This window comes from Danio aesculapii, chromosome 15 (genome assembly GCF_903798145.1).
Source record: "Danio aesculapii chromosome 15, fDanAes4.1, whole genome shotgun sequence".
Taxonomy (NCBI): Eukaryota; Metazoa; Chordata; class Actinopteri; order Cypriniformes; family Danionidae; genus Danio; species Danio aesculapii.
The window spans coordinates 1,881,113-1,901,112 of NC_079449.1; the positions used below are offsets into that span (position 1 = coordinate 1,881,113).

Consider the following 20,000-nt stretch of genomic DNA (forward strand, 5'->3'; position numbering starts at 1 on the left):
TAATCTATTACATATGATCCATATTACGTAAACAGTTAAAGTTAAAATTATTCGCCCTCCTGTGAATTGTTCATTTCTTTATCAAATATTTTCCAAATGACGTTTAACAGATTTTCACAGTATTTCCTGTTATATTTTTTCTTCTGGAGAAAGTCTTATTTGTTTTATTTCGGCTAGAATAAAAGCAGTTTTAATTGTTTTAAACCCATTTTAAGGTCAATATTATTAGCCCCCATACTAAATATTTGTTTTGGATTGTCTACAGAATAAACCACTGTTATACAATGACTTGCCCAATTACCCTAATTAACCTAGTTAAGCCTTTAAATGTCACTTTAAGCTCAATACTAGTATCTTAAAGAATATCTAGTCAAATATTATGTGCTGTCATCATAGCAGAGAGAATTGATCAATTTGTACCGGGCCTCAGAAGAAATCTTTAATTATTTCCGTTTTATTTATTATCTAAGTCTGAACGACCTTTTATTTTGAAAAGTCTTTTATTTTGAAAAATGACCATATTTTCTCGGTTACATCTCACCACCTGAGTGCCCAAATTAAACCCACAAGCAGCAAAATGAGTAAGAAACAGGCGTATTTGGAAAGTTTTTTTTTGCTAAAGGGAAAAAGCTCTGTGACAGACCCGCAAAGTGCCAAGGAATGGATCCATAACCTATTTATGAACAAATCAGGTGAATCCAGCATGTCTGTGCAAGAAGATCAACTGATGGAGATCACAAATGACGGCGGCCTTTTAGGACGTCTATAGGACGTCTTTTCTAAAGTTCGCATAAGTTTGCACAAGCGACGTGATGAGCTCGCGCCTTCAAGACCAGACGCACTAAGTTGAATGAATCCTGCGAGTGCACCACAAGTCTTGTGACAAGAATTGACCGATCAGCTTGTGTGGAATATACACACTTCAGCAAGACTAATCATCTCAGACAATTTCACAACACCCAAACACTGCAGTGCTTTGCAATTTTTTTCCATAAATAAAACTTGTTGGTCGTCTTACCACCCTGGTCCGCAGTAATAAAAAGGTTGAGGACCACTGGTTTACAGAACAAACCACTGTTATACAATGACTTATTATTTAATGACCTAATTATCCTAACTTTAACCCTCTACTGCACGCATTATGATAAATCTATTAAAGATATTTGACTGTTTTTCTTTTCTTAGAATAACTTAACTTGAAGTGCTGTAAAACTATTTATTTTTTTAAGGTACTTTATGATATGTTAACAACATCCAACAATGGATCTGACTTAGACATTTCTAATTGAGACTTTTCCTTATATTTAATAATTGAGTTGTTTGAAATGATTTAATTGGTGTTGCAGTATTAGAAGCTTTAACACAGAACTTATAAATGTTACCTTATACACACTTTCCATCATCTGATATTCCAACAGCTTCATTTATTCCATTCTTTTTTGCTGAACATTATTGAAAACAAGCATAATATTGTACTATCATGTTTACAACATACAGTAAATATAAATATTTCTTTCAGTAAATATTATAACAAATAAATAATAAGTTTAATATATCCTGATGCATCAGAATAATGTAGCTACTAGCTAACAATGTTTATATTATTATACTTTATACTATAATACGCCTGTCTTGAGCTATCTTACCTGAACTGTCTGCATCACTGCTCTTATCAAATGTCCAATCTGCATCATTCTCATGGTCAGTAAAACCTCTCATCCTCACCTCAGGAAGAGCCAGTTCTGTCCTTTGCTTCACTTATCAGAGAACATGGTTGTGCTCGCTAATACACTTTACCCTGTAATTATATCTAATCAAAAGTAGTATTACCATTAAAATTAGATTTTATCCATAATTCAAATGCCCTTAACATATGGCTAATCAAAATCATATTACTAGCATTCATGCTGTTATTGTTACAACTCAAAAGATCTCAGCTAACCTTGCTAGTTAGCTAACCCATTGCAAAATCTCCCACTACAAGCTGCACTCGGCAGCACAAAAGCTGTTTAACGCTAAACCTGTCTCAATAAAAGCCAAGGCAATTTCACAGCTTCCTCTGAAAATGAGTGTCTGCGCTTAAAAGGCTGTTTCTGCTTTATTTGGATATTTTACTGAAAGGGAAAGCTATTTTAACAAAGATTTTCAGTGTCTAATGACGGGGCAATGTAGTTCTGCGGCTTGCTGAGTATTAGTGGATTCAACCCAGGCTCATTCTGAAAATGTACCTCTGTATACATTTCTGGAGAGTGCGAAATACATGCTGTTCTCATGTAAATCCACCCGCTGTCGACAGACCAACTGACCAACCAACTGACCACCACCTTCCCTGAACCCAACCGACAGTGTTTTCAAAAGCACAGATTGACCCCGCCGATGGCCTTCCCTAAGCCCAACCAATAGTGCTCGCTAATGCACTGTTTCCTGTATTTATATCTAATGAAAAGTAGTATTGCCATTAAAATTTGATTTTATCCATAATTGAAATGCCCTTAACGTATGACTACTCAACATGATATTATTAGCATTCATGCTGTTATTGTCACAACTCAAAAGATCTCAGCTAACCATGCTAATTAGCTAAACCCATTGCAATATTGCACATTCCACTATTGCACAGTGTTGCCATTTGGCAACACATACATTTGATTGATTTACAAAAAACTAATTTAATAAAGACATTTTTTGGGTTGTGAATATGTCATCATAACTTACTGGAGGTGATGTTTCAGATTTGTTTGTAGATCTGACATAATTTGACCTTTTTATTAAAGAGCCCATATTATGGGTTTTTGAAAATGCCCTTCCATGTAGTGTGTAACACAGCTCTAAGTGAAGTGAAATATCCAGCTAAGGCTTAAATCTGTAAGTGTACAGTGTTTAAAACTATTGATTCATCTATAAAAGAGTCGACTCATAGTGCTTAAAACGAGTCGTCCTGATAACGAGTCATTAGGTGTTTCGTGATGACGCAGCTATGAAATACAAGTAGTTGCACACGCAAACCCGGGAGATTTGAAACCTGCGGCCCCGCCCACTAACAGAAAAAGAGCCACACACACACAAACACACACACACACACACACAGACAGACACCAGTCGAATGAAGTCACGCTGTGCAGATGGATATTATTGACAGTCTAATCAAAGATGAAACATCAGCAATATAGCCCAGCCTTGAGCAGTTCTGAGTGCTTCTGAAAACTATATGCTTTCAAAGAAGACTTCATCAGTTTGTTAAAGGAAGCATCAGTAAAGACTGTCAGAACATGGATCAGTGCATCATGAATCAGTTTCTTCCCCCATTTCACCAGTGTAAGTGCGTGCGATTAAAATTATTGCCTCGTTTACTCTAGCTTGCAAATTATGTATTTAGTTGTGTTTTGTTACTTGTAACCGCGTGTACTGTATCAGGTTAACTCTTTATATTCTCATATCGCGTGTAAAGCCACGTTGAAAACGCGACACGTGCCGCTTTGATTACGGATCGTCAGCTGTTTACACACATGCAACAGTCAAGTTTCAAAATATTTCAGCTCAGGTTCGAGGTGAGGTGTCTAAATTGCACCCAGCAAGCTGAACTGGCGCTCTAGGCGTGTGTGTCGTGTCCTCGGGTAGGAGTAATGTGTGTGTGTGTGTGTGTGTGTCTCCTCGTGTGTGTAACGCACGGGTATTCGCGGATATAACTGAGCGCCGCGCCACGCCCTCTCTATTCAGCCGCTCCTCTATGGACGCGCATGCCCTGTGTGTGTGTGTGTGTGTGTGTGTGTGTGTGAAAAGAGCAGGTAGACTGTGACAGGCTAGGAGATCTCCTCGCCAGTTCTTGGACTTTTTGCTCAATAAAATAGTTAGTCGTCAGTATTTTCTAGTCCATCGTCTGTGTTTACATTCACCCACTGGCAGCCAAAATCCACTATGAAGCGTGTGTGCACTGTGACTACTTTTATATTGATGATTAGCTGCTGGGCATTTCACTCTGTCTCGCGCTGAAGCCTGTCAGTGTTGTCGACCAATCGCAGCAGGCTGTCATCGGTCCAATCAGCGCAGATTAGCTTCGCGCTGAGGAGGGGTTTGGGAACAAATGAATCGCTGAACGATTCATATGGGAGTCGCTGGGATAATTAGGTAAAAATAAATGCAGATTATAAGACCATCAAAGTGTTTTTTGACCTTGCATGCATATTAGACTGTTGTTGGAGACCCTTACAACCTAAATATGACCCTATTTCATGTATAATATGGGCTCTTTAACAATTACATTTGCATTCAGCAACTACTCACAATAAACTGTCTGTCAGAAATCACACCACAGAAAAACACCAAATGTCATGAGACTTAACCAAAGCACATCATTGGCTAAACTAAGGTTTTCTCTTTCCAACAAAAAAAATTAGAATGATAGTCTTAAAGAAACAGTGGCAGGGAAATTAACATTAATAACATGTTGGCAACACCATGTGGTAGAGGGTTAACCTTATGAACCTAGTTAAGCCTTTAAATGTCATTTTAAGCTGAACGCTAGTATCTTGACAAATATCTAGTCAAATATTATGTGCTGTCATCATGGCAAAGATAAAAGAAATCAGTTATTAGAAATGAGTTTCTATTATGGGGTGGCTCAGTGGTTAGCATTGTCACCTCACAGGAAGAAGGTCCTGTGTGGAGTTTGCATGTCAAAGCTGGAGGAAATTTAATAAATGAATGAAACTATTATGTTTAGAAATGTGTTGGAAAAAAAACATATAGACATCAGCTGTATATGTAACCCTCATAGCAGATCTAAACAGAGGTGGTGCTGGGGTGAAGGAGGGTCTCCAGAAAAATGTTAAAAAGTAGAACAATGAGCATTTAAAATGCTGAGGAGACCAAAATAAAATAAAATACTGTTAAGGAGAAAGCTCATTGGCTGCTGAGGCAACATGTAATCAATGACATTGGAGCAGTATAGATGACCTATCAGACTACATGCGCATGGACAGAACTTTGTATTGCTATATTAAATCTGAGTGACATTTGTCTGTGAGGCTTTTCTTCCAGCACAAATGCACCTGAGCTGTTCAATATCAGTATTATCAGCACATTTATCATGAGCGGCGTCTGACCTTTAAACCTCACAGTCAGATTTCCTCCTCATTGTTGGGTTAAAATCCGCCTCTATACTGCAAGTCTTCAGGGCTGTCAATAATTCAGCTGATCTCTAAAGCCTCTGTTATGATGCAAATGCACACAAGTGTCTTCAGTCCATTGGAGATCTCGGAGATTTCATTCAGTCTTTGTATTTCTGGACAAATCTCCCACTACAAGCTGCACTTGCCAGTACAAAAGCTGTTTAACGGTAAAACTGTCTCAATAAAAGCCGAGGCAATTTCACAGCTTCCTCTGGAAATGAGTGTGTGCGCTTTAAAGGCTGTTTATGCTTTATTTGGATATTTTACTGAAAGGGAAAGCTATTTTAGGGAAAGAGTTTTCAGTGTCTAATGATGGAGCAATGTAGTTCTGAGTGCTGGGGCAATGTAGTTCTGCTGCTTGCTGAGTATTAGTGGATTCAACCCAGGCTCATTCTGAAAACATGCCCCTGTATACATTTCTGGAAAGAGCGAAATACATCCCAGGAAGTACGTTTTTTTGCTGTTTTTGTTTTCGTGAATCCTCCAGAGGTACTATGTATGCTTTTTCAGAACTCAAATTTCTCTAGTGAGTGCCATTCACGCCTGCTGTTCTCACATAAATCCACCAGAGGCCGCTGTGTATGCTTTTTTAGATCTCAAATCTTTCTAGCGAGTGCCACTCATGCCTGTTGTTCTTGTGTAAATTCACCAGAGGCCAGTTGATTGACTCACTGACTGACTTTTAAAAGCACCGATTGATCCGATAACCCCCTTCCCAAAACCAACCAACAGTGTTTTCAAAAGCACCAATTGAGTCAATCACCCCTTCCCTAAACCCAATGGCAGTGTTTCAAAACCACTGATTGACCAGCCCACCACCTTCCCTAAACCCAACTGATAGTGTTTTCAAAAGCACAGATTGACCCGATCACTCCCTTCCCTAAACCCAACCAATAGTTTTCAAAAGCAACGACTGACCCGATCACCCCCTTACCTAAACCCAACCAATAGTTTTCAAAAGCACCGATTGACCCGATCACCCCTTCCCTAAACCCAACTGATAGTGTTTTCAAAAGCACTGTTTGACCCAATCACCCCTTCCCTAAACCCGACCGACAGTGTTTTCAAAAGCACCGATTGACCCGATCATCCCTTCCTTAAACCTGATAGTGTTTTCAAAAGCACTGTTTGACCCAATCACCCCTTCCCTAAACCCAACCGATAGTGTTTTCAAAAGCAACGACTGACCCGATCACCCCCTTACCTAAACCCAACCGATAGTGTTTTCAAAAGCACTGATTGACCCGATCACCCCTTCCCTAAACCCAACTGATAGTGTTTTCAAAAGCACTGTTTGACCCAATCACCCCTTCCCTAAACCCAACCGATAGTGTTTTCAAAAGCACCGATTGACCCGATCACCCCTTCCCTAAACCCAACCGAGTGTTTTTAACAGCACGGATTGACCTGATCACCCCCTTACCTAAACCCAACCAATAGTGTTTTAAAAAGCACCGATTGACCCAATCACCCCTTCCCTAAACCCAACCAATAGTGTTTTAAAAAGCAACCCAGAAAAAGAAAAGCTCTTGCGGCAGCCTGATTTTTACCATTTTACCACATTCTCACCCTGTTATTTACTTGTTTATTTTATTTGTTGCCCTTTGATTTTGTTTTTCCTGCTTTCTGGAACTGTTCTTCACTACACTCGAACCCCATCTTCACGGTCAACTCTCTGCATCTCAAGTCCACCGACATACGCAGCGAGCTACTGGACAAACTGGTAACAGCGGAAAAGCCGCCCACATTGAGGTAAGTGGTCAGCTGATAGCATGACAAGAAACAAAAGCCATCATCAGCGTCATACCGCCCCGTAGTGTTCATTTTAAAGATTAAATGCAGACATACATACCCCTGGCTACATAACTCACACTCTCCAGAAATGTATACAGGGGTACATTTTCACAATAAACCTGTGTTGAATGGATTACATGTAATCAGATTCTAAAAATTAAGCATTTGTAGTTAGAGTAAACTACTATTATAATAACTGACTTAAATTGTCATGTAATTTGTAGTTACTGATTACTATTCAAAGGTAATCTACTCAACCCTGCTGCCACGTTTGCTTGTTTAATTGTTGATTTTATTTGATCTATTTTTGGTGGACAAAATACTAGATGCAAGTTTAGTTTTATTTATTTATTTATTTATTTATTTATTTATTTATTTATTTATATTCAGTTATTATAAGAGATTATATTACTGGCTGCAAATGTTATCATGTAATTTGTAATCAGTAATTTACCACAATTTATAAGTAATCTACTCAACTCTGCGGTGTTAAAGGGACAGTTCACCCCAAAAATAGAAATACTGTCATTGTTTAATCATCCTTCACATATTACAGTCTCAACTTTCTTTATTTTGTTGAACACAGAGAACAAAATACAACAGCCACTGACTTCCATTACATGTTTGTTCCTACTATGGATGTCCATAACTATTAAAAATAAACCAAACAAGCAAATTTGGCAGAGTTGAGTAGATTACCTCATAACAGTCAGTTCAATATCAGCTCTCATAATACCTTCTTTGGATTTGAACAGAGAAAAGAAACTCAGAACAACTTGCAAACATGTTAAGTCAATTTTAAGGTTACTGTCCCTTTAAGGTGTTGTGTTAAAAAGCGCAGCAGATGCATATTCTTCCAGATCTTTCTGCAGTAATGCACTTGTTCCTGCAGTGAGGGTAATAACTGTCAGCGGTGTTTTACTGTTCGCCGGCGCAGGCTTTAAACTCCATCACGGAGACACTGAACACTTCTCTACTGTACATCTCACACACATTAATCCATCCTTCACTATCACCATAATCTGCCTTTATAACCTGTTCTGCGTCTGACCTTTAACTCTGTACTCTTGAGTCTTCAGGGTTATCAATAATTCAGCTGATCTTTAAACAACCTGTTATTATGTAAATCTGCAGCGCTCTCATGTCATCGTTCAGTCTATCGAAGACCTTTGTGGTTGATTCAGTGCACTGATACTGGACTCAGAGCACAATCACATTTTAACTTAGTAGTACTAATAGAAAATACAACCAGTTTCATATTATAATGCTGAATTATTTCAGTTCTTTCAACAGTCATAACTCTAGTCTGCTGAATTATTATAAAATAATGCAGACCTGAGACGATGCACAATTGCATATTAAAGCTGCAGTAGGTGATTGTCTTCAGAAACGTGTCTTGTTGTGCTGGTAAAAATTCTCTTCACATTCCAATAGTACTGATTAAAGTAAATGATCTAAATGTGTTTATTTGTATTTTTATATTCTGAGTAAGGCGTAAGATTCAAAAATGTTCGTTCAATTAAACATTGTCGGGCTGATAATTCCCCTAATTCTGATAAGTAGCCCAAACTGTCGGTCAACAAATTCAGATTTGTACAACTGTGCACCCATTCATGCAGATCTGCCATTTACGTGTACATGACATGCGGGAAAAACAAATGCTGAATCAAAACTTTAAAATCCTGAAACAATATTGCAATTAGATTTGCATGCTATAGGAAGGATGACACCATGACTGAAGTATTTGTGTTATGCTGTGTTCACACCAGATGCAGAACTCAAGGATAAATCACGCTATCCTCATGTAAATAGCCGCGAGAACATTTGAGTTTACTTGCTTCATTTGCGTGATGAGCAGGGCTTCTGTCTGCCTGGTGACTGTAGCTTCGTTGCTAAATGGCTAACATGGATTTTATTGAGAAAATAACTGTGTTTATGTGCTTTATGTAGGCTGAAAAACAGTGTCGATACGTTTTAGGCCGTGTCTGAGTCCACTTGATACTTTCAGAGGTGCAGCAGCTCTGTGAGCTCATAAACTCCTCCAGAAACTTAACCTGGATGATGGAGGCTTTCAGCTGTGCTTCTGACTGGAGCCCAGTTTGATGAACTGTTGTCGGTGTCGGCTGGAGGATTTCCCCCGGGACACCAATAACAGGCGCTACGTCACAATCACCCCCGACAAGAGCAAACTCCTGATTGGTTAACGCAGTGCGAATGTCTGCTGAAGTTCAGATTTAAGCGCATCAAACATGCAAAACGCTCAATCGCGCCATTCGCACCGCACCATTCACGTCATTCGCGCGTATCGCCCCGCAGGATGTCTATTCGCGCGTTTGCAGTGACTAACCATGTATATCACTCGTGCTTTGAACACAGCATTAGACAGGTAATGTTCTGTTTTAAAACTATTAGTGACGCCAAAGAGCTTAGAATCACCAAGAGGCGACACTCTGTTGCTGTTTGGGAAACAGCCACTAGATGCCACTAGTGTCACACAGCGGCATTTTGGAATGAAAATTCCAATAGGACAACAGCACGGATAACTAATGTCAGACTAATAAGACTGAATGAATTAAAATATTGAGTTAAATGTGTGTGTGTGTGTGTATGTATAATGAATACAACTTACAGTAGCCTATACAATGAATCTGTGTGTCATAATTCAGTCATTTTGGATAAAAGATTTATTAGTCGGCACCAGTGGTGTAGTTTTTTATTAAAATAAAATACTATAACATTTATATATAAGTTTTCAGTCTGTTATTAGTTATTAGAATGCTCAAATTGCTCTATATTAAAATTATTTATTATTATTTAAAAATTTATTATTTATTATTATTGATGTTGTTATTATTATCACTATGATATTTTTTATTAGTTTACCTTTAAAACAACAACTTAGCATTCTTCTTCTTCTTCTTCTTCTTCTTCTTCTTCTTCTTATTATTATTATTATTATTGTTATTATTATTATTATTATTATTATTATTATTACTACTACTATTATTATTAATTTAGCTTTAAAACAACAATGTATTATTATTATTATTATTATTATTATTATTATTATTATTATTGTTATTATTATTATTATCATCATGTTTATTATTATTAATTTACCTTAAACAACAACTTAGCATTATTATTATTATTATTAGTAGTAGTAGTAGTAGTAGTATCATTATTCATTTAGCTTTAAAACAACAACTTAGCATTATTATTATTATTATTTTTATTATTTGTATTATTAATTTAGCTTTAAACAATAACTTAGCATTATTATTATTAATAATAATAATATTAAAAAAAAAAAATAATAATAATAATAAAATAATAATAATAACATGAGCTTTATAATAACAACAACCTCAATATAATACAATGTTAGTTAATATTATTATTATTATTATTATTATATGAATATGTCTCATTTTAGAAAACAGACTGTGAATCTCCTGGTGTGTGTGTGTGTGTACCTGTAGACGAGTGTATCATCAACAGTGCTGTTGTACTGGATCTGGTACATGCGGATGCCAGGGATGTGTCTCTCAGAGGGCCAGTGTATGACGGCAGAGTGAGCAGTCAGATTCTCCACCAGGACCCTCTTGCTGTGTGTTTTGCTGTCGTTGCTGCTGGATCTGGAGGAGGTGCTGATGTCGGAGAGTCCCGGGTCAGCCTCCCGCATGTGTCCTGTGTTATTGACCAGCAGGGGTAGCGGGATCATGTGTACGTGTACTGCGGCGGTGGCGATTCCTGCAGCGTTGGACGCCACGCAGTTAAAAGCGCCACTGTCCTTCAGTGTGGTGATCAGGATGTCCAGCGTGCCGTTGTCGTATAAAATGGTGCGGGTGTTGTTGTGCACCAGTTTGCCGTCCGGGAAGCGCCAGTGGATTGCGGGATCAGGGTCACCCATGGCTTTGCACTTCAGCGTGACGCCCTGACCCTCCATCACATACGGCTTGGTGACCTGCAGGGACAGTCAGAACATCAGCTGTAATGCATGCTCAAATTGAAGAACTGGAAACCTTTACAGCGTGTGGGGAAAAGAGCTACCAGTATAAGAGAAGTACACCTGGATGACCTATTACGTCAAGCAAGATTCTGTAGTGTGCATTCAATGGATGGTATGCTATCCCATTTTCTTTTTATGTTGTTTGTCTTGTTGTCTTGGCGTTGACATCCGTAATTCATCCAAACCTACTATTATTTGTGCCGTTAACTCACTCTCCCAAGAGTTTTTCAGTTCTTCTTTAACTGGAAGAGTCTCAGTTTACCCTCTTAGTGAACACCAGTACATTTCTAAAGTTCCTCTGCATTTCCACCTGCAGCACTGAGACTGAGAATGATTATGTGTCCTGGAGGGCCGGTGTCCTGCAGATTTTAGCTCCAACCCTAATCAAACACACCTGAACAAGCTATTTAAGGTCTTACTAGGTATACTTGAAACATCCAGGCAGGTGTGTTGAGGCAAGTTGGAGCTAAACCCTGCAGGGACACCGGCCCTCCAGGACCTAAATTGGTGACCCCTGAGCTGAAGGCTCCAAATCCTGTTCTTAAGGACTAATATTTGATTCCATCTCATTTATTAAGCAAAGATGCATAACTTCCATCTATACCACAAGCTAGAGCTGCACAAGTTATCGAAAAAAGATTGCGATCTCGATTCGACCCCTAGACGATTTTAAATCAGCATTTCTACGATTCTGTCAATCATATTTTCAAGTTCAGGAGAAAAGCAAAGGCGGCTGCACGAGTCTTTTCATCGTTTCACACACATTGCTCAGCGACATGGACACCTCAAAAGGATGTTGAAAGAGTCACACACTGTATTTATAAAGTATAATTCACCTAATAATGTCATTTTTGTCTTCATATAATGATGTTTTCACGGCCGGGAAATCACACATGACGTGAGCTGCTGACCGTTAGCTGTTACCACAGAGAGGGCGGGCGCGCAACCTACGTCAACTTTAGTGAACAGAACCTGCATAGTAACAGGTAATAAAGTTGTAAATAATATACAGTTTGTGGCACAGAGTGATCGTTTGAGAGCCGCACACGAAGTATGAACAGCACTTAGCAGTGAAAATGAAACCAAAAATGTGTACATCATTTAAATCATCATATCGCAGTTTAGAGTTATGATTACCACAAGCATTTGATCAGTTTTTCTTTCATAGCAAACACAGATTTGTGCATGAAAATAAATGTTTACAGTGTCAGTATAACTACTCTAGCCTTTAGCCTTGAATATAATGAAAGAGGGAGTCTGATAATGACAAATGTCTCATTTTCTAATAATGTTGTTAATGACAGATTGCAAGCATATATCTCAAACATAATAATTCAACATCAGAATTATTATAAGTCGAATAGAATTATTTATAGAAACCAGAAGACCTACACATAATATTATTATTATTATTATTATTATTATATTATTATTGTTGTTGTTTTACCATATGTTTGAGAAAAAATCGTGAGAAAATCTTGATCTTTATTTTAAGCAAATAAATAAATAAATAAATAAATAAAAAATAAAAAAGTAAAAAAATAAATCGCGATTCTCATTTTAGCCAGAATCGTGTAGCTCTATACAAGCATTGACCACCTTCATAATCCATTTTCTGTTCTGACCTCAAGCTTGGGCAAATAACTGAGAAAGCAACAATCTGAGGGTGCGTTTTTAAGATGTTATCATGTAGACTTCTTGCAAAGTATTTTAAAAATACAAAAATACAAGACACGAAAGTATTTTGATACAAAATATTAAGCCAATTTCATCAGCAAATACAAATGACAAAATACTGTTTTGTATTCGAAATTCGGATTTGAAACACATGTATCATAAATACTTCCCATCCCTGATCACATTCATACTATATAAAGTTAACTTTTTTGTCATATAGTTAATTCAAATTGAAAATTTTGTATCTACTCAAGTAGTACATGACTTCGAATTTCAAAACTCAGCAGATAGTTAAAAATCCTGCTATTCAGAACTGGTTCTAACCCAGAATGCTTCAACGATGAAATCAAACTGAGAGTTGATTAAATCACTACATTGCTGCTATTCAAAACTGGTTGCAATCCAGAATCTTTCTAATATTGACATCATCAAATTGAGAGTTGAGTAAATCGTTACATTCCTGCTATTTAGAACAGGCTCTAATCCAGAATGCTTCTAAAAATGACATCATCAAATCAAGAGGTGAGTAAAGCCACACACACACACACACACACTTTAGTTTGAGTATTGTACAGCGCTGCAAAAAGCGGGATAAAACAAGATGATTAGACATTAGCTATGTTTTCCACTTACAGATGGGAATTAAATTTAAGTGCAAAACTGGAATTTGGCATAAAATATGTGAATAAAGCAACGTTTCCATCCAACAAGTCAAAGAGAACAAAATCAACACGTCCTGATTCACTGGCGCCAAATATCAACAGTCAAAATGGAATTCGCTGCGGTTATGAGAAGCTGCGTCAATCTTTTCCTTTTTTAATAAATTACTTGTGCCTCAAAAGATTGTGTTGGCGTTTGAAGGCTTGAGATGTGGAGCACAGCACAGTTCTGGAGGTCATTAATAATATAATAACACTAATATTGCAATGGTTAAGGTGTTTTAGAATGATCATAACAACATTTAGGGGTTTTTCAATGTGCTCAGCCTGCTGGTTTATCCATTCATACACATTTTCATCATCACATGATCTCTTATAACAAAATCACATGACCTTTTTTAATCTGCATACTGGAATTTGTGCGGTAAAAGTGTTTCCATCGTAGTTTACGTGCGTTTTTTCTTATTGAATAAAAAGTTTATCCTACTAAGTTTTGCGCATATGTTTTTTATGCACAATTTAAGAATTGATGTGCATCTTGCCATTTCCATCAACAGTTTTTTATGCACATCTCCAAAATGTGCATAAAATAAGTGGATTAAAACATAGCTATTAATACAGTGAGCGATTGCTCAATGTTTAAAACTTCTGTACAGAGAGGTCACGGTTAGATTTTCTATGGATCGCATGAAATCATGTGATGCAATTTCACAGGTCAGAGTTCACCATGCTTAAACTTTCGAACATAGCGATACATGAAATTTGTCACACGAGACTGTGTTTCCGGTCTGCCACAATTGCAAGGATATGAATGGAAGTCCTATGGGGCGAAAAGTGCAGTGTGACCCCTGCTTGATTTTTTACATCATTGCTATTCAGAACTGGTCCTAATCACTCATCTATATAGAATAATTCTAAAGATAACATCATTGAATTGAGTGTTAAGTGAATTGTTACATTCCTGCTATTCAGAACAAGTTCTAATCCAGAATGCTTCTAAACATGACATCATTAAATCAAGAGTTGAGTGAATCGAATTGTGATCGGATCGGACACAAGGAATCATTACAGTCCTGCTAGTCAGAATGGGTTATAATCTAGAAGGCTTCTGAAGACGAGAGAGTTGAGTCAATCGAATTGTAATCGTGAGTTGATCGAATCGGACACAGCGAATAGTTGTATTCCTTTTATTCACAACAGGTTCTAATGACAACATCATTTGTTGAGGGAGTTGTTACAGTGCTGCTATTTTGAACGAGCTCTAATCTAGAATTCTTCTAAAGATGACATCATCAAATCGAGAGTTGAGTGAATCGAACTGTGAGTTGACTGAATCGGACACATTGAATCATTACATTTCTTCAGAATGCATTCCTGCGATTGTATTCAGTCCTGCTAGTCAGAATGGGTTATAATCTAGAATGCTTCTGAAGACGACATCATCGAATTGAGAGTTGAGTAAATCGAATTGTAATCGAATAATGAGTTGATCGAATCGGACACAGCGAATAGTTGCATTCCTATGATTCACAAAAGGTTCTATTGACGACATCATCAAATTGTGAGTTAAGGGAGTTGTTACAGTCCTGCTATTTCGAACGAGTTCTAATCTAGAATGCTTTTAAAGATGACATCATCAAATCGAGAGTTGAGTGAGTCGAACTGTGAGTTGACTGAATCGGACACATTGAATCATTACATTCCTTCAGAACTGGTTGTAATCATTTGTTAATTGCTACCCGATTGTTGCATTCCTGCTATTGTATTCAGTCCTGCTAGTCAGAATGTGTTATAATCTAGAATGCTTCTGAAGACGACGTCATCGAATTGAGAGTTGAGTCAATCGAATTGTAATCAAATCATGAGTTGATCGAATCGGACACAGTGAATAGTTGCATTCCTATGATTCACAAAAGGTTCTATTGACGACATTATCGAATTGTGAGTTGAGGGAGTTGTTACAGTCCTGCTATTTCGAACGAGTTCTAATCTAGAATGCTTTTAAAGATGACATCATCAACTCGAGAGTTGAGTAAATCAAATCGTGAGTTGACTGAATCGGAAACATTGAATCATTACATTCCTTTAGAACTGGTTCTAATCATTCGTTAATTGCTAACCGAATCGTTACATTCTTGCGATTGAATTTAATCCTGCTAGTTAGAATGGGTTATAATCTAGAATGCTTCTGAAGATGACAATCGAATTGAGAGTTGAGTCAATCGAACTGTTATCGAATCTTGGGTTGATTGAATCGGACACAGCGAATAGTTGCGTTCCTATGATTCACAAAAGGTTCTATTGACAACATCATCGAATTGTGAGTTGAGGGAATTGTTACAGTCCTGCTATTTCAAACGAGTTCTAATCTAGAATGCTTCTAAAGATGACATCATCAAATCGAGAGTTGAGAAAATCGAATCGTGAGTTGACTGAATCGGACACATTGAGTCTTTACATTCCTTCAGAACTGGTTCTAATCATTCGTTAATTGCTAACCGAATCGTTACATTCCTGCGATTGAATTTAGTCCTGTTAGTCAGAATGGGTTATAATCTAGAATGCTTCTGAAGATGTCATCATCGAATTGAGAGTTGAGTCAGCCGAATTGTAATCGAATCATGAGTAGACTGAATTGGACACAGTGAATAGTTGCATTCCTATGATTTACAACAGGTTCTATTGACAACATCATTGAATTGTGAGTTGAGGGAGTTGTTACAGTCCTGCTATTTCGAACGAGTTCTAATCTAGAATACTTCTAAAGATGACATCATCAAATCGATAGTTGAGTGAATCGAACTGTGAGTTGTCTGAATCGGACACATTGAATCATTACATTCCTTCAGAACTGGTTCTAATCATTCATTAATTGCTACCCGATCGTTGCATTCCTGCGATTGTATTCAGTCCTGCTAGTCAGAATGGGTTATAATCTAGAATGCTTCTGAAGACGAGAGAGTTGAGTCAATCGAATTGTAATCAAATCGTGGGTTGATCGAATCGGACACAGCGAATAGTTGCATTCCTATGATTCACAACAGGTTCTAATGACAACATCATTGAATTGTGAGTTGAGGGAATTGTTACAGTCCTGCTATTTCGAACGAGCTCTAATTGAGAATGCTTCTAAAGATGACATCATCAAATCGAGAATTGAGTGAATCGAACTGTGAGTTGACTGAATCGGACACATTGAATCATTACATTCCTTCAGAACTGGTTGTAATCATTTGTTAATTGCTACCCGATCGTTGCATTCCTGCGATTGAATTTAATCCTGCTAGTCAGAATGCGTTATAATCTAGAATGCTTCTGAAGATGACATCATCGAATTGAGAGTTGAGTCAATCGAACTGTTATCAAATTGTGGGTTGATTGAATCGGACACAGCGAATAGTTGCGTTCCTATGATTCACAAAAGGTTCTATTGATGACATCATCAAATTGTGAGTTGAGAGAATTGTTACAGTCCTGCTATTTCGAACGAGTTCTAATCTAGATTGCTTCTAAAGATGACATCATCAAATCGAGAGTTAAGTGAATCAAATTGTGAGTTGACTGAATTGGACACATTGAATCATTACATACTTCAGAACTGGTTCTAATCATTCGTTAATTGTTAACCGAATCGTTACATTCCTCCGATTGAATTTAGTCCTGCTAGTCAGAATGGGTTATAATCTAGAATGCTTCTGAAGACGACATCATCGAATTGAGAGTTGAGTCAATTGAATTGTAATCGAATCATGAGTAGACTGAATCGGACACAGTGAATAGTTGCATTCCTATGATTTACAACAGGTTCTATTGACGACATCATCGAATCGAGAGTTGAGTGAATCAAATCATGAGTTGACTGAATCGGACACATTGACTCATTACATTCCTTCAGAACTGGTTCTAATCATTCATTAATTGTTAACCGAATCGTTACATTCCTGCGACTGAATTCAGTCCTGCTAGTCAGAATGTGTTATAATCTAGAATGCTTCTGAAGATTGACAATCGAATTAAGAGTTGAGTCAATCGAATTGTAATTGAATCGTGGGTTGATTAAATCGGACACGTCGAATAGTTGCATTCCTATGATTCACAACAGGTTCTAATGACAACATCATCAATTCGTGAGTTGAGTAAATCATTACCATCCTGCTATTCAGAACGGGTTACTAATCCAGAACACTTCTAAAGAGAAGCTCATCTGTGTTCTGACCTGGTGTTTGGTGATAAGCGGCGGCTCACAGATGAACTCCTCCTCCTGAATGGACCAGAAGTATTTGTCCATCAGGTGATCAGGAGAAGCACATGTCTCCAGATCATCCTCTCGGGTCAGCCGTCTCAGCCACAGCAGCTCGCAGTTACAGTGCAGAGGGTTTCCCCCGAAGCTGACCGTCAGTCTAGATGAGCTGGAGGTCTTGGGCTCGGACAGAACCTGCGCATGCTGGAAAAGCGTGTCCGGAGGGAGAGTCTGCAGTCGGTTGGAGGTCATGTCCAAACGCACCAGTTTGGTGAGCAGCGTGAATGTGCCCACACCGATGTGATCGATCAGGTTGTGGTCCAAGGTCAGCGTGTTTATGTTGGTCATTCGAGCGATGGCTTCCCACGGTAAAGTCCGCAGGTTGTTGTAGGATAAATCCAGATCCTCGATGGTGGAGACGAACTCATCAAAGGAGGACTCTTCAATGTGGTGGATCTGGTTATTTCCTAATATCAGGTGTCTGAGGTTCATCAGGCCTTTATTAGAAAGAAGATGACATTTAAAAAATTAACACTAAAATGACTGATTAGATATAAATTAAAATGTGCACAAAATTTAATGAAAAAATAAATAAATAAATAAACAAACAAATACCTACATACAGTACATACATATACAGAATAAATGAATGAATAAAAAACTGAAATTAAAACTAATTAAGTAAATTTAAAGAAAAATATAAAGAAACATTACTATTACAGGCAGCAAGGTAGCGCAGTGGGTAGCACAATCGCTTCATAGCAAGAGGGTCGCTGGTTCGAGCCTTGGCTGAGTTAGTTGGCATTTCTGTGTGGAGTCTGCATGTTCTTCCCGTGTTGGCATTGGTTTCCTCTCTGGGTGCTCCGGTTTCCCCCACAGTCCAAACACACGTGCTACAGGGGAATTGGGTAAGCTAAAATTGTCCGTAGTGTATGTGTGTGACTGAGTGTGTATGGATGTTTCCCAGTTATGGGTTGCAGCTGGAAGGGCATCCGCTGTGTAAACATATGCTGGATAAGTTAGCGGTTCATTCCACTGTGGCGAACTCTGATTATTTAAGGGACTAAGCCGAAGAGAAAATGAATGAATGAACTATAATAATAATCGACTGAAAATGAAACTTGCACTAAAATTAAAGTGAAAAAACAATTTCTACTTTATTAGGTTATACTACTACTACCACAAAAAATATAATACATAAAAATAAGTAAATAAATAAATAAATAAATGCCCCTATTTGACTACTTTCACATAGTTAATTTAACTAAAATTAAATCAAAACTGAAACAGAAACAAGTATACAGTAAAAACTTAATCAAATTACAGAACTTAGATTGATTTCTAATAAACAGAAGCAAAAACTAAAATAAATCATGAATTGGTAAACAATAATGCAAAAAGAAAAAGAAAATAGGAATAAATATATATATTTATTTTTAATGAAAGTCAAAATTAGAAGGAAAACTAATTTTCAATAAAGAACAACAAAAATTATACACTCACTGGCCACTTTATTAGGTACACCTGTCCAACTGTTCGTTAACGAAAATTTCTAATCAGCCAATCTCATGGCAGCAGCTCAATCCATTTAGACAAGTAGACATGGTCAAGACGACCTGCTGCAGTTCAAAGTGAGCATCAGAATGGGGAGGAAATCGACTTTGGGGATTTAAGTGACGCTGAACGTGGCATGGTTGTTGGTGCCAGACGGGCTGCTCTGAGTATTTCAGAAACTGCTGATCTACTGGGATTTTCACGCACAACCATCTCTAGGGTATACAGAGAATGATCAGAAAAGAGGAATTATCCAGTGAGCGGCAGTTCTGTGGGCTCAAATGCCTTGTTGATGCCAGAGGTCAGAGGAGAATGTCCAGACTGGTTCCAGCTGATAGAAAGGCAACAGTAACTCAAATAAGCACTCGTTACAACCGAGGTCTGCAGAAGAGCATCTCTGAACACACAACACGTCCAACTTTGAGGCGGATAGGCTACAGCAGCAGAAGACCACACCGGGTGCCGCTCCTGTCAGCTAAGAACAGTAAAAATCTCCTGATGGCTACCTCCAGCAGGATAACGCAGCATGTCATTAAGCGCCAATCATCTTAGACTGGTTTCTTGAACATGACAATGAGTTCGCTGTACTCAAATGGCCTCCACAGTCACCAGAGCTCAATCCAATAGAGCACCTTTGGGATGTGGTAGAATGAGAGATTCACATGAGTGTGCAGCCAACAACTGTGTGACGCTATCATTTCAATATGGAGCAAAATCTCTGAGTAATTTTCCAGTAGCTTGTTGAATCTATGTCACGAAGGAGTAAAGTAGCTCCAAAGGCAAAATCGGCTCCAACCCAGTTTTAGTAAGGTGTACCTAATAAAGTGGCCGGCAAGTGTATAAAATATATTAATATCTAATGAGTAAAACATGAAAAATAACACAAATAAAGACTA

The 20,000-nt window shown here is 37.9% G+C and overlaps 1 protein-coding gene across 1 annotated transcript in view; it reads right to left on the minus strand.

Annotated features, from left to right (window-relative positions):
• Positions 1-20,000, minus strand: part of lrfn1 (leucine rich repeat and fibronectin type III domain containing 1) — a 371,292-nt gene that overhangs the window by 14,487 nt on the left and 336,805 nt on the right. The window contains exons 6-7 of the mRNA XM_056473176.1: positions 17,527-18,047; positions 10,439-10,929 (exon numbers count right to left, since the gene is read on the minus strand). Of these exons, the coding sequence (XP_056329151.1) occupies positions 10,439-10,929; positions 17,527-18,047 (1,012 nt within the window). The remainder of the gene's footprint in view (positions 1-10,438; positions 10,930-17,526; positions 18,048-20,000) is intronic.